The sequence below is a fragment of the Sciurus vulgaris genome (assembly GCF_902686455.1).
Source record: "Sciurus vulgaris genome assembly, chromosome: 17".
In the NCBI taxonomy this organism is placed as follows: domain Eukaryota; kingdom Metazoa; phylum Chordata; class Mammalia; order Rodentia; family Sciuridae; genus Sciurus; species Sciurus vulgaris.
Genome location: NC_136478.1, coordinates 45,098,869 through 45,114,978, shown reverse-complemented (window position 1 = coordinate 45,114,978; position 16,110 = coordinate 45,098,869). Strand labels below are relative to the sequence as shown.

Below are 16,110 nucleotides of genomic sequence, written 5' to 3'. Positions count from 1 at the left end.
CTGGTCTCACACTTTTTGTCTCTACAATTGTGAGACAAGTTATAGAGACTTGTTTAAGTCACCCAGTCTATATTTTGTTATGACAGCATGAGATAACCAATACAAATTTAGAAACAGAAGACATCGTAGTCACTTGTTCATGAAAAAAAAAGAGTAGCCCCTCATTGTCAAATCTTTTGCCCATCCTCCTCAACAGCACCTTTTTCTTTTTTTTTTTTCTTTTTGTTTTGAAAAAATTGTAGATTCACAGGAAGTTGCACAGAAATGTAAAGAAAAGTTCCATGTACCCTTCACTCAGCCTCTCTCAATATTAACATCTTACATAACTATAGTACAATATTCCAAACAAGAAATTAACACTGGTATAATCCATAGAGCTTATTTAGATTTCAGCAGTTATACATACATTCATGTGTGTGTACATGTACAGTTCTATGCAATTATATCACACGTAGCCTTGTATAATCACCTCAACAATCAAGATATATGACTGTATCATAACCATAAGATTCCCTTGAACTACCCTTCATGCGCCTAACCATTACTCTACCTCAGTTCTTAACCCCTGGCAACCACTAATCTGTTTTCCATCTCTATAATTACATTTATTTCACAAATACTACACAAGAGCAGTCTTGAATTTTGTGAATGATTTTTTTTCCACTCAGCATAACATCCTTGAGGTTCACACAAGTTGGTGCACATATTAAGAGTATTCCTTTTTGTTACTGAGTATTATTCTATAGTATGGTACATTTCATCCAGCTTTAATCAGTCTGTTTATCAATTTAGAATAGAACTGCAGTATATATACTATTACATATGCAAGATACTGGTCCTGTGTTAGATGTGTTTTAATATTTTCTTCCAGTCTGTGGCTTATCTTTCTTCTTCTTATAGTACATTCTGATGATACAAAGTTTTTAATTTGGATTAAGTCTGACTTAATCTAATTTAGTCTAATCTTTTTATTTGTTTCTGAGACAAGGTCTCACTATGTTGCCCAGGCTGCTTTCAAACTCCTGAGCTCATGGGATCCTCATGCCTTAGACTCCCGAACAGCTGGGACTACAGACATGCACTACCACACTCAGGTACCAATTTTTGATTTTTATGTTTATTGTTTTCACCTAAACATCCTTTACCTACTTCCAAGTGAGAAGCTGGCACTCCCAAGTTATAGTCCTATATTTTTCTCTAAAAGTCAAATTAATTTGGTATGAGGTGATGGGCAAAAGGTTTTTTCCTCCCAAATTACTTCAGCACTTAATACTTTATTAAAAAAATCTTTCCATTCTCCATTAGAATATTTTACATCTTTATCAAAAAATAAATGAACCTGTTAAGTGTGCATGTGTCAGGGGGCAGAGGTCTATTTCTAGGATTCCTGTTTTGTTGGTTATCCTTATGGCAATAGTACAAGGTCTTGATTATTGTAGTTTTATAATAAATCTTGGAGTATCTTAAAGTCATATCATTTAAGTTCTATAATAAGTTCTTCCTACTTTCTAAATTACTTTTGGACATGCTAAGTCCTTCGTATTTCTAAATATGTTTAGAATCACCTGGCTGCCTACTGAGGTGGCACACACCTGTAATCCCAGCAATTTAGGAAGCTAAAACAGGAGGATCACAAGTTCAAGCCTAGGCTGGGCAATATAGCCAAACCCTGTCTCAAGAAATAAGAAATAAAAAGGGTTGAGGATGTAGCTCAGTGGTACAGCAGTCTTGAGTTTGATCCCTAGCACCATGAAAACAGAATTGGTTTGTTAATTTCTACCCAAAAGAAGCCTGCTAGGATTACAGTTAAAATTGTATTAAATCAATAAAATTGAGTTTTACAAGGCTGAGTTCCAAAAATGGTATCTCTCCATTTATTTAGGACTTCTTTAATTCTTCTTAGCAGTGTTGTATGGTTTTCAGTGTAGAGGTCTTGCAAATCTTATCAAAGTTATTCATTAGCATTGTATGGATTTTGATGCTATCACAGATTGAGTTATTAGATTTTCTAATATGTTTTGTTGCTCCAAATATATAAAACACATTTGATTTTTTTATATTAACCTTGAACCCTGTGATGTTACTGTAATCTTCACTTAATTCTTTGAACAGTTGTTCTTCTGATTCCTTAGGATTCTCCATGTATACAATTGTGTCTTCTCCAAATACAGACCTGACCTTCTTTACTTTTGTATCTTTTAACTTTCTTATTTTATTGCATTGGCTGGAATTTTCAATTTAATTTTAAATAGATGTGGGAGGAGTGGGTATCCTTGTCTTATTTCCAATCCTAGAGAGAAATTCTTCAACCAAGTATCTTGAAGTTTATAAAGTAGTATTTTTCTTAGCAGATACTCTTTATCAAGTTAAGGAAGTTCCCTTTAATTTCTAGTTTGCTGAGAGTTTTTACCAGATATGGATGTTGAATTCTATCACATGGTATATTTACATTTATAGAGATGATCATATGATCTCTCGCTTTTCCTTTTAAAATGGTGAATTATACTGATCAACTTCTGAATGCTAAAAACCAAGCTTGCCTTAATTAAGTAGGGATAAGGTCCACTTGATCAACATTTTTGTATATTTCTGGATTTGATTTGCTAATATTTTTGTTAACAATTTTACACCTATGGACTTTAAGAATATGAGTTTACAGGGCTGGGGTTGTGCTTGCCTGGCATGCATGAGGCACTGGGTTCCATTCTCAGCACTACATAAAAATGAATAAATAAAATAAAAGTATTATGTCCATCTGCAACTAAAAAAAATTTTAAATAAGAATATGGGTTTACAGATTTTTAAGAAATTTTTGTCAAGTTATTAAGAATTATGTTGGCCTCATAAAGTGAATTGAGAGGTGTTTCTTTTCTGAAGATATTTATATAACAATGCTGTTATTTCTTTCTTAAATATTTAATTGAATGTAAAGTCACCTGGGTCTGGCATTCTCTTTGTGAAAGGAATTCTGACAACAAATTCAATTACTTTAAATAGACATAAGGCTATTTGTTTTCTTTTTTATGATGTATCATTTCTGGTAAGCTGTATTTTTCAAGGAATTTTTCCATTTCATTTAAGCTCTGAAATTTACCAGCATAAAGTTATAAGTTATTCATAGAATTATCTTCTTTTTTTTTTTTTTTTGTACCAGAAATTGAACCAGGGGCACTTAACCACTGAGCCACATTCCCAGCCCTTTTGATATTTTATTTAGAGATAGGGTCTTGCTAAGTTGCTTACGACCTTGCTAAGTTGCTGAGGCTGGCTTTGAACTCATGATTCTCCTGCCTCAGCCTCCTGAGCTGCTGGGATAACAGGCATGAGTCATGGTTCTTCTTATTCTCTTAATGTTTATAAGATATGAAGTGAAAACCCTTTTTCATTCCTAATTTATGTTCTCCAGGAGTTTACTATCTTTGTTGATCTTCTCAAGAAATCAACTTTTGGCTTTATTAAATTTCTATGCTTTTTCCATTTTGTTGATTTCTGCCCTTATATGTATTAGCAGTTTGATTTTTTTTTTTTTTCTTTTTATCCCTACTGAAAACAGCTCTTCTCTTTGAAGTGGGAGGGAAATAAGGGAGATTAGGAATAGTGTAATCAAGGTCAAAACAAAGTTGCTTTATAAAGATCTTAGCTTCAGGTCTCAAGCATTTCCCTCACAGACTGTGGGCTTTTAAAGAGATGCCCAACAAGTTCTCAAAAGTGTGCCATCAGCCTCACCAGTTTAGATATTACCTGCAGTAATGATTTCTCCATGTCTGCTAAGTTTTTACTCACCAGGGCAAGATCTTCTTAACCCTTCCTTCACAACCATCCCTTCTTCATCCAATAAGGTAATCACATCTGGTTTAGAAACAGAAGGTCCTGCTTAAAAGAAAAATGTCAAGTGAAATTATAAACCTAAAAAGTTCTTACATTCAGATTTGGTTATATAAATTTATAGTTAACTATAAATAAAAACAGTACTTTATATTGCCTAAGTACACATAAAGGCAAGGAACATTTCTCTTTTCCTCTCTCTCTCTCTCTCTCTCCTTTGATTTTTAGAAAAACTCAGAGGTTCTGCATCTGGATATTCTCCCTGCAGGAGGATTAGAAAGGAATATGAAGCAATTATGTGAACTCTGAGCTCAAATACAATGTGAAATCTGGATTCTTGGGTAATACTTCTGCCATATTCGAATTCAGCTCCTCTGAAGAAAGTGTGAAGAAAACAGCAGGCTGAGAATGATTCGATGTTAAATGGAGGGGCCCATTTCCAATTTAACAAAGCCTAAACCATTCTTTTTGAAAAGAGAGAGTAAAAATTTAGCTAGTGTCTCAAAATATGTCCTGAAATTGATAGTAAAGAAAGCTAATTTCCTTTGGGAAATTTCCTTACCTAGTGAAATGAAGTTGCTGTAGTTCTCCCACATTACATCTCTATATAAGTCCCTTTGAGCAGAGTCCAGGAATTCCCATTCTTCCTGTGAAAAGTCTATGGCCACATCCCTGAATGTCACTGAACCCTGAAAAAATAAACTCATGGATTACTTGTGGAAATAGATTAAGTATTCTTTAAATGAAAAGGAGAAAAGACTGATGATTACATGGCACAGTAAGAACTATATAGCATGTACACAGCACAAGGCTGAAAACTTATGACATAAGTAGGGGACAGCAAGAAAATTAGCATCCCTAAAGCAGCATGTCTACATGTTCTTGAATAGTTCCTGTGGCTGCAGAAAAGTTCAAATTTTTATCCAAACATCTGGAAACGAATAAATAACCAAAAGAAAATCTCAAACCAAATAAGGCACACAAGCCTTCTGCTTCCACTATAAATTCTAGAGAAATATGAGGTCTTCTACCCTCTCATCTTTTTAATGATTATAAAAAAATTGACAAAATTTCTCCCAAATGTACTACAAAATCTCTAAGAAGACTCAAGTTCATCACAAAGTTAGATTTTATTTTAACCTTTTCCCCTGTTCCAACCAATTCTTAATTAAACTTTTCAAAATTTGTTACATATTAGTCCTTATTTTGAATATATCTAGTTCTCTTTTTTTAAATTTATATGTTTGTGAATTCAGTATACTCTCAAAAGTCTATAACATCTGATATTTATGCATTTGAATAATCTGCTTACTCTTTACTATTGTCCCTCATTGAACATTTTTTTTGATCCTGAGTTACAGAATACTGAATCATGAAGATATGGTGAAGAGAATACTACAGACCACTGGTTTTAAACAAAGAGTAATTTTGTTCCCCAAAAGACATCGGGTCATATCTGGAGACAATTTTTGTTGTCACAACTCAGAGGAAAGAATGTGAGTGCTACTAACACCTAACGGGTAAAAACCAGGAATACTGTAAGACATCCTACAATGCACAGAATAATCCTCTAAAACAAAGGATTCCCTTGCCTTAAAATGTCAATAATTCCAATGTTGAGAAATCCTGCTCTAGATCAGCATATCCTATAAAAATACACAATGACTTTGTTCCTGGCATTATTCTTTCTCGGAGAAGGTCATCAGAAATGATTCTTGATCTTTCTATTTGCAGCCCTGTTTCATTCACCATCCATTTACCCTATCAGTGAGGGGTGATCTGCCCTAAAAAAGTACTGGATAGATAAACAAGCAGATGCTAGATAGATGAGATTGATAGCTATTTATTATTCATATATACTCACCGTCTGAGGAAAGATGTCACACATCATGGAGGGCCACAAGGGGTTATATTCAGGAATAAAGAGAACAACAGGGACAATGGAAGGAGGCTAGGCTTTGAAAGAGGATGAGATGTTTGCTGGTTCCATAGGAGGATGTGACTGGCTTGTCTGAACAATTCCATGGGCAGCCAGGGAGGTGAAATCTGTTAGATTGAGGACAATGAGGGGCATAACTTGTCCAGATGACAGAGGAACTAGCTGGAAGGACGACCTTTGATAGATGGGCATATCTGGTGTGAGCAGAGTGCGGTTAAACCTTTGAAGTCTTGACAAGGATGTCAAGACAGCACACGAAGCACACGTAGCTCTGTGGTAGAACACTTGCCTAGCATGCTCTCTGCCATGTGTCCCCAGCACCGTCAAAAAAAAAAAAAAAAAAAGCACATGACATTTTAGGCACTACCATGTAAGGTCTCAATTACATCACTACCCAACCCATTTAGGATTACCTAAATTATCTCAACATATACAGAAATGGAGATCAGTCAATGCTAAATCCTACCTTATAAACTTTAAAAACTCAAATTGGTGGGAGAATTTAGAGTTTTTCCCATAAGAAATCAAATAGGTACAATTTTTCTCTTTCATCAAACCACATATCTTCAAGGAACACTCATAAAAGGGAACTCACACTATCAGGAATTCATTCCTAAAACTCAGATGTTCTAATAATATCATTAACCAGGTACCTATTTTTCCATCATTTTAAATTATAGAATACATTATATGTTAATTTTGACCTTCCAATTAGCTTCACAACATTTTCCTCCAGTATAGAATGGCAATATAATATTGTATACACAGAGTATACACATCACCTTTGGCTTCAGAGGAGGTTGGGCACGTTCAGGGTGGTAGGGCCTCATCTTTGGCTTTAGGATTTTCATTGTCTTTTTTACTAAATTAATATTTCACACTTGCTTTACATCTTTCTCCACAATTTTCTTCAATCTTTTCCACCTTTTTAAAAAATATTTTAAAATTGTAGATGGATACGATACCTTTATTTTATTTATTTATCTTTATGTGGTGCTGAGGATCGAACCCAGGGCCTCAGATGTACTAGGCAAGCACTCTACCACTGAGCTACAACACCAGCCCCTTTCCCAACCTTTTAAGAACTCATTTTATGCTAGAAAAAAAACAAGGGCTTAGCATGTGCAATGCACTATGTAAAAACACTTCCAACAAGGATATGATGGCAGGAGTGACTCACATTCACTCTGATGCTCTGATGCCTCCTTTACCACCAGCAGCACCAGATATACACATCTCCTTTAGTGACTCATTTATTTTAAAACCTCTGTGGGTGATTCTGGTGGTCTAACAATTACATGTGGAACATAACTAGACTCTTCCTGGACACTGTTTAAATATAGGCAAAATTAATTTGCTATGTTTCAAGTCAGGATAGTGGTTATACTTGAGCTGGGTGATGGAAAGAGAGGCATCTGAGATGCCAGTCACTCCTTTCTTGACCTGGAAGCATATATGGACTCAACTTAGGAAAATTCATTCAGCTCTACATTTTGTATGCTTTTCTGTATATTTGTGTGTATATTCCATATACATGCTAAATTCCAATGAAACATCCTTACTTTTTGAAAATGCCACAAATTGGGAAAATAAATTCTTCTATATAAATCTAGACCAAAATCATTGTAGTAAGGGAAATATATTTTTTTCTGAAGTTTAAGTATTAAAATCAAAAGTCATTCCATTGGAAAATATTAAAAGAGGGACGTTCGGCAGAGAATGTCTATTTTTTGTCAAGGCATTTCACTTTTGCTCCTGACAGAAGGTTCTGAAGATGGGAGATGATCAACACTAGTGAAGAAGGAAAGTCCTCTCAGGAATAAGAGGAATTGGAGCAGGTTCTTGGATGGAGTTCTATCAAATCAGAAGGTTCAGGAAAAGGAATGAATATATACATATGGTTGATACAGAATGATCCCTCTAGAAATGATCAGGAAATTTGGTGCTTCAAAAAGGAAAGAGAAACATTAACTTACATGAGCCATGGTTTTAGAACTGCAAGAATTGGTCAGTTCTTTTCAATATTTCTCTGTTGGAAAACTCCAGAGTCCAAACAAACCAGAGCTAGAAAAAGTAAAAGAGACTGTGAAACCAAACCAAATGACTTATTTTAAAACGAGCATTTTTTCCTCTTTCATTCCTACTACCAACAGTTTCCCACTAGTAGACCTACCCCATACCCACACAAAACTGGAGGAGAGTATGGGGAGTTTGAAGAAATATGAGCCCTGAAGAAATCCAAATGAATGATGATGGACTTGGTGTAAAAGCTCAGATACTTCTATAGGAGGATTTCTGATTTCCAGTTAGCAATGTGAATCTGGTCCCAACATTGGACTAGAACTTCCTAAAGAGAAAGACTTAAAAAAAAAATTCACACAGATTGAACCTGGAAGCTGCTTCCATCATAAGACTGCACTTCCTTTCTCTAGGAAGGACAACTCATCACTCCAGTTTCCCAATCAGGACATCATAACATGACATCCTTTACAACCCCTCTGTTTAAGTATTCAAACTGGATAGGAGAAGAACTGTGATCCCTGCAGTTAGTCACCATCACTTTTTCATTGAGAATCTGTGTGATGGGTACTTTATAAATATTTGTAAATTAATCCTAAGTATCATGCACAGTGTAGTTCTTGCCTTTCAGCATACTTTTGCTCAGGAGTCAAGCCAGTTAAGTAGAAGACATTTGTTTTGAATCCACATTCTCTAACTAAAAAGCCAGTTCTCTTTCAACTTTGGTTTTGGGTTCTGATGCCTAGGATTTCTACTTCACTCAGAGAAATCTAAGCATGAACAGTTCACTAAAAAAAAAAAAAAGAAAAAAACCCCACAAAACTACAGTTCACAAGATAGCACATTATGTCTCTCCAGCAATCTACAGAAACATCTATTTGAACACAAATCCACAAATAAAAAGACTTTCACAACACAATATTAAGAAAAGACAGATTGAAGAGGGCAGCAAGGATAGTTTTACATAACTTGTGTTTCCCTTCCCCAACCCCAAGCAGCACAGCACAGACAGAGATATTATCCACTTGGGGGAAAGAAAAGGAAATAAGCACAGAACTTTGCCTTGATATCCAACTACAGTAAAATCAGCTATGGTTTCAGATTTGCCTGGTGGACTTAATCTGCAGCCTGTACCACCACCAGTCCAATGTCAATGGGCCCAGGCTCTGCACACCCCACAGCAGCATGCAGGACTCAGTGGCCACTCACTTTAAGAAAGCCACAGTGCCATGACATCTGTGACATCAAAGACACAGCAGGCTCCAGGCTTCTAGTGTACCCTGGCATAGTGCTAGTACCAGTAGCCCTAAGCTTCAGGTGTGGGCAATGCCACTACAAGCATAGTAGCTTCTGGTGTATCCCAACACTGGGCCAGGCACAGAAGCTCCAGGCTTCTGGCACACCCAAGCTCTGTGCCCACTGTAGTAGCTGCAGGCTGACATCACACTAGACACCCCAGTCTCCAGATGGGCTAACTACTGAAGGGCTTACCAAGACAAAGGCAATCTCTCAAAACTAGAATGAGTACCTACTTCGTCAAATGCAGACACTGACACAGGGAAACAAGAATCAAGAACAACCAAGGAAACAAGACATCATTGTGTGTCAAAATAAAGGACCAATGACTGACCCTAAAGAAATAGACACAGATGTGATGCCTAACAAAGAATTCAAAATAACTTTAAAGGAAGCACAGCAAACTTCAAAAAAAAATAAAAAGAAACAATTCAACAAAGGAAACAAAGGAACAATACAGCAAACATAAGTGACTAAAAGGAGAAATTTAATATAGTCTTAAATGACTAAAAAGAAGAAGAAATCCTGGAACTGAAAAATAGAATGAAGGAAATAAAATATACAACAAAAGAGCACCAACCTCAGAATTAATCAAGCAGAAGAAAGAATCTGTGACATGAAAGGTTATTTGAAAATATTTAATTACAGAGGAAAGAAGAAAAATGAAAAGGAATGAAGAAAGTTTACAGGGTTTATAGGGTAACAGCAAAAGAGTAAATGTTTTGGTCAAAGAAATTAAAGGAAGCTGGGTTCAATGGGGCATGCCTGTAATCCCAGCAGCTCAGGAGGTTGAGGCAAGAGAATCACAAGTTCAAAGCCAACCTTAGCAAAAGCAAGGCACTAAGCAACTCAGTGAGTTGCTTAATTTAAAATAGGGCTGAGGATGTGACTCAGTGGTTGAGTGTCTCTGAGTTCAATCCCCGGTACCAAAAAGAAAAAAAAAAAAAAAAGAAAGAAAGAAAGAAAGAAAGAAAGAAAGGAAAGAAAAGAAAGAAATTTAATGAGAAGATAAAGAAGTAGAAAGCTTATTTGAAAAAAGTAATAACGTTGGGGGGGGCATAGGTCAGTGAGAGAGTATGATTAGAATGTGTGAGGCCCTAGGTTCAATGCCCAGTACCCCAAACCATGCAAATGGAACACAAAAGAGAGCAGGAATAAAATAGACTTTAAAAAATGGCAAAAAGAGACAGAGAATGTCACCATATAGTGATAAAGGAGTTAATTTAACAAGAGGATATAACAATTACAAACATATATGCAACCAACATCAGAGTATCTAAATTTATAAAGCAAACATTGACAGATCTGAAGGGACAGACAGATTGCAATACAGTAGTGGAGGACTTTAACATTCCATTCTTAGGAATGGACAGGAAGAAAATCAATAAGGAAACTTTGAACACATTCTAGATCAACTGGGCCTAACAGGCATATATAGAACACGCCATCCAATGGCTACAAAGTACACATTCTTCTCAACTACACATGGGACATTCTCTAGGATAGATTATGTCAGGCCACAAAACTAGTCTTAAACCACTTAAGAAGAGTGAAATCTTATTGTGTATTGTTTTTAAAAAACAGAAGTCAGTGTTTTGCTTATATTCCACACTGAGCAACTAGTAGGTGTGGTGGCACACACTTATAATCCCAGTGGCTTGGGAGGCTGAGGATCATAAGTTCAAAGCCAGCCTCAGCAACTTAGTGAGGCCCTAAGCAACTAGTGAGACCTTGTCTCAAAGAACAAAAAAAAGGTGGGGAGCGGGGGACTGGATATGTGGTAAAGTGCCCCAGGGTTCAATCCCTGATATAAAAATAAGTAAATAAATAAAATAAAAAGCTGAGGAATCATTATCACTACCTAATGTCATAATTAAAATTAATTTATATTTTAATTTTTAGTGCATTATAGTTATATATAATAGTGGGATTCATTTGGCATATTCATAAATGCTTATAACAGTCTTTTCCATTTCAAATCCCAGTACTGCCCTCATCCCTCTCCCCTTCCTTCCCCGATCCCTTTCTCAAATATCTTTATCACAATAATAAAAATTAAAAGTCAATGGGGCTGGGGAAATAGCTCAGTCGGTAGAGTGCTTGCCTTGTAAGCACAAGGCCCTGGGTTCAATCCCCAGCACCCAAAAAAAAAAAAAAAAAAAAAAAAAGTCAATAAAAGGAGGAATTTCAGAAAATTTACAAACACACGCAAATTAAACAACATGCTTCTGAACAATCAACAGGTCATTAATGAAATTAAGAAAATTTTTAAATTTCTGAGACAATATACCAAAACGTATGAGACAAAGCAAAAGCAATTCTAATAGGAGAGTTTACAGAAGTAAATGCCTACATCAAAAACTAAGAAAAATCTCAACCTACACATCAAGAAATTAGAAAAATAAGAACAAATTAAATCCCATATTATTAGATGGAAAGAAATAAAGACCAAAGCAGACAAAAATGAAGTTATGACTAGAAAAAAATAACAAAAATAAGTTTTTTTAAATAAAGGATAATATCAACAAATTTTTAGCTAGATTAATTAAAAAAAAGAAAGACGACTCAAAATCAGAATGAAGAAAGAAACATTACAACCAATACAACAAAAATACAAAAGATCGTGAGACTATATCATGAGCTACGCCTTATAAGACTAGATTACTTTTTTTTGGTACTGGGGATTGAACCCAGGGGCCCTTAACCACTGAGCCACATTCCCAGTCCTTTTATGTATTTTTGTATTTTATTTAGAGACAGAGTCTAACTGAGTTGCTTCAGGCTTCACTAAGTTACTGAGAATGGCTTTGAACTCAAAATCCTCCTGCTTCAGCCTCCCAAGCCACTGAAATTACAGGTGTGCACCACCATGGAGAGAATTAATAGAGCTCAGCCATTTGAGAGCAGCCTTGACTACATAGATAGGACCACTGCAAAAACTAAGATGACAACGATGGCAGCAGCAAATCAAACCCAAAACAAACAAAAAAACTAATAACAAATTGTATGACCTAGAAGAAACTGATTAATCCTTGATACATGCAACCTTCCATGATAGCATTAAGAAGAAACAGAGACTCTGCACAGACCAAAAATAAATGGTGAATCAGTTTAAAAAAAAAAAAAAAAGACTCCCATTATCAAAGAAAAGTTCAAGACCTGATAGACACAATGCTGAATTCAATCAAACATTTAAAGAATTAATATCAATTCCTCTCAAACTCTTCCAAAGAGTTAAGAGTGGATAGTTTCAGATTTATTTTATGAACCCAGCATCACCTTGATACCAAAATCAGATAAAAACACTACAAAAACAAAAAGCAGGTTGATATCTGAAAAACTCCTCAACTGATGCAAAAATCCCCAACAAAATACCTGCAAACCAAATTCAACAGCACATTAAGAATATTCACCTTGATTAGTTGGGGATTCATCCCTGGAATGGAAACACGCTTCAACATACATAAACCAATAAATGTGACATATCACATTGACAGAATGAAGGACAGACACCATATGATCATTTTAACAGATAGAAAAAAGCATTCGACAAAATTCAACATCTTTTCAAAATAAAAACTCTCAACAAATTAGGCACAGAAGGAATACACCTCAACACAATAAAGGCAATATATGACAAGCCCACAGTTAACATCAGACTTGGGAAAATTTGAAAGCTTTTCCTTTAAGATCTTGAATATGACAAGGATACCCATTCTTGCCACTTCTATTTAACATAATACTGGCAGTTTTAGACAGAGCTATCTAGCAAGAGAAGAAATAAAAAGCATCCAAATTGGAAAGGGTTATGATATAGATATGAGGTGTCCCCCAAAAGTTCATATGAGAGATGATGTAAGAACTTTCAAAGGTGAAACAATCAGATTATGAGAGCTGTAACCTAATCGAGTGGATTAATTCACTGATAGGGATTAACTAGGTGGTAACTGTAGGGAGGTAGGGTATGGGTGGAGGAAGTGGGTCACTGGGGACATGTCTTTGGGGTATATTTTGTCTCTGCTGAGAACTCTCTTTTTCTGTTTCTTTTTTTGTACAAAGGATTGAACCTAGGGGGCGCTTAACCACTGAGCCACAACCACTGAGCCACATTCCTGGGCCTTTTTTTAAATTTTGAGACAGGGTCTCACTAAGTTGCTCAGGTCCTCGCCAAGCTGCTGAAGCTGGCTTTGAATTTACAATCCTCTTGCCTCAGCCTCTTGAGCTGCTGGGATTACGGGCATGTGTCCCCGCACCTGGCTCTCTTGGCTTCATTTTTTGGGGGCAGAACATGGGGGGACACTGGAGACTGAACTCAGGGGCGCTTGACCACTGAGCCACATCCCCAGCCCTATTTTATATTTTTTTTAGAGACAGGGTCTCAATGTGATGCTCAGTACCTTGCTTTTGCTGAGGCTGGCTTTGAACTCGTGATCCTCCTGCCTCAGCCTCCCTAGCTACTGGGATTACAGGCATGCAGCTGGCTTCTCTCTACTTGATTGACATGTCCTTAGCTACTTTCCTTCCCCACAACCTTCTGCCATGATTTTCTGCCTCATCTTTGGTTCAGAGCAATGAAGTTGGTCATCTACAAACTGAGACCTCTAAAACTGTGCCCTAAATAAACTTCTCTAACATTGTTCATGACAGGTCTTTCAGTTACAGCATTGGAAAAAGTTGACTAAAACAGAAGGAAAGGAGTTAAATTGTCCCTGGTTGCAGACATGATTTTACATATAGAAAACTAAAGACTCTAGCAACAGTTAGAATTAATAAGCAAATTAAGTTGCAGGATATAAGACTAACATATAAAAATTAGTAGCATTCCTATACAATAATAACAAACCATGTAAAAAGAATTCAAGAAAACAATCCCATTTACAATAACTAAAAGAAGAAAATAATATACTTAGTGCGTTAGTTAGTTTTTCATTACTATAACAAAACCTGAGGTTATCAACTTAAAGAAGGAAACAGTTTCAGAGGTTTCAGTCCATGGTCACTTGGTTCTGTTGCCTTTGGGCCTGTGGCAAACCAGTATGTCATGGCAAGAGTGCATGATAAAGCAAAGGTGTTCACCTCATAGCAGCCAGAAAGCAAAAAGATAAACAGGAAGAGGCCAAGGTCCTCATCCCCAAAGACCTGACTTCCTTCTAGTTGGCCCCCTATTTTAAATGCTCCACCACTTCTAATAGTGCCTTAGGTTGAGGACCAAGGCACAGGGGCTTTTGGAGGACATTCCAGATCCAAACTGTAGCATGCAGGAATAAATGTAACCAAGGAGGTGAAAAATCTCTACACTGGAAAACAGAAAAACTGATGAAAGAAATGGAAGATGAAAATAAATGGATAGACATCCTGTGTTTATGTCTGAATGAAGTTAAATTGTTTAAATGTCCACACTACTTAAACTGATCTAATACACAAATGACAATCTTCACTGAAATAGCAAACACAATCTTAAAATTGATATGAAACTACAAAGACCTTGAAAAAATACAACAATCTTGAGCAAAAAGAACAAAGCTGGAAACATCACCTAACTTTAAAATAAACCTGACTTTAAAATATTGCATAGCTATAAACCAAAGCAGCATAGCACTGACATAAAACAGAACCACTAAACAATGGAAAAGGACAGAAAGCCTAGAAACAGGGCTGGAGTTGTGGTTCAGAGGTATATCGCATGCCTAGCACATGTGAAGCTCTGTGTTCAATTCTCAGCACCACATATAAATAAATAAAATAAAGGTTAAAAAAAGCATACATTTTGTATTTTTAAAAAGCTAGAAATAATCTCACACATTTACAGTCAATTTATTTTTTTATAAAAGTGCCAGGAACACACAATTGGGGACAGGACAATCTCTTCAATAAATGGTATTGGGAAAACTGGATGTTCACATGCAGAATAATGAAACTGAACCCTTATCTCAGACCATATACAAAAATCAACTAAAAATGCTTTTAAGGGGCTGGGGTTGTGGCTCAGTGGTACAGCACTTGCCTGGCATGTGTAAAGCCCTGGGTTCTATCCTCAACACCACATAAAAATAAAATAAAGGTATTGTGTCCACCTACAACTAAAATACATATATATATATGTATCATTTAACACTTAAATTTAAATCCAAAAACTAGAAAAATGATAGTACAAAACAGGGGAAAAGTTCCACAACAATCTGAGCAATGATTTTTTTTAATCCCAAAAGCACAGTCAACATAGGCAAAACTAGACAAATTGGATTATATCCAACTAAGACTTCTGCAAAATATTCAACAGAGTCAAGAGATAATCTACAGAATGGGAGAAAAGATTTGCAAACTATACATCCAATGAGGTGTTAATATCCAATATATACTAGGATCTCAACAACTCAAAAGCAAGAAAACATATAATTAAATTTTAAAATGAGCAAAGGACTGAATAGACATTTCTCAAAAGAAAATACATAAATAGTCAAACATATGGAAAAAATGTTTAACATCACTAATCATCAGGGAAATACAAATTAAAACCACAAGATTATTGCCGCACAAAAAGATAATAGATAAGAAGTATTGGAAAGGATATGGAGAAAAAAGAACCCTCATACTATTGGTGGCAAAATGAATTGGAACACCCATTATGGAAAGCAAGATGGAGATATCACTAGAAGTTAATAATAGAACTACCAGTAATCATACTACTAGGTATATAGTGAAAAGAAATTGGCATTTTGAAGCAACAGCCACACTTCCATGTTTATTACAGCTTCACACAAAAGTCAAGATATGGAATCAACCGAGATGTCCATCAATAGATGAATGGATTTTTTAAATGTGGTATATATACATAGTGGAATAATATTCAGCCATAAAGAGGAAATCTTGCCAGGTGTGGTGACACACACCTGTAATCCCAGCTGCTTGGGAGGGTGAGGCAGGAGGACTGAAATTTTGAGTCCAGTCTCAGAAAATTAGTGAGACCCTGTCTCAAAATAAAAAAATAAAAGGGCTAGGGATGTTATTCAGTGGTGGAGTACCCCTAGGTT

The 16,110-nt window shown here is 35.9% G+C and overlaps 1 protein-coding gene across 5 annotated transcripts in view; it reads right to left on the bottom strand.

Annotated features, from left to right (window-relative positions):
* The window catches only part of LOC306648631 (uncharacterized protein), a 30,386-nt gene that overhangs the window by 11,427 nt on the left and 2,849 nt on the right, over nt 1–16,110 (bottom strand). For 2 of the 5 annotated variants that reach the window (XM_079118826.1, XM_079118827.1), the window contains exons 2-4: nt 7,741–7,828; nt 4,388–4,514; nt 3,784–3,873 (exon numbers count right to left, since the gene is read on the bottom strand). In XM_079118826.1, coding sequence (XP_078974952.1) covers nt 3,784–3,873; nt 4,388–4,514; nt 7,741–7,749 — 226 coding nt within the window. In that variant the 5' untranslated portion in view covers nt 7,750–7,828. Of the gene's footprint in view, nt 1–3,783; nt 3,874–4,387; nt 4,515–5,689; nt 7,169–7,740; nt 7,829–16,110 lie in introns of those variants that run through there. The other 3 variants (XM_079118828.1, XM_079118824.1, XM_079118825.1) reach the window with 3 other exon arrangements.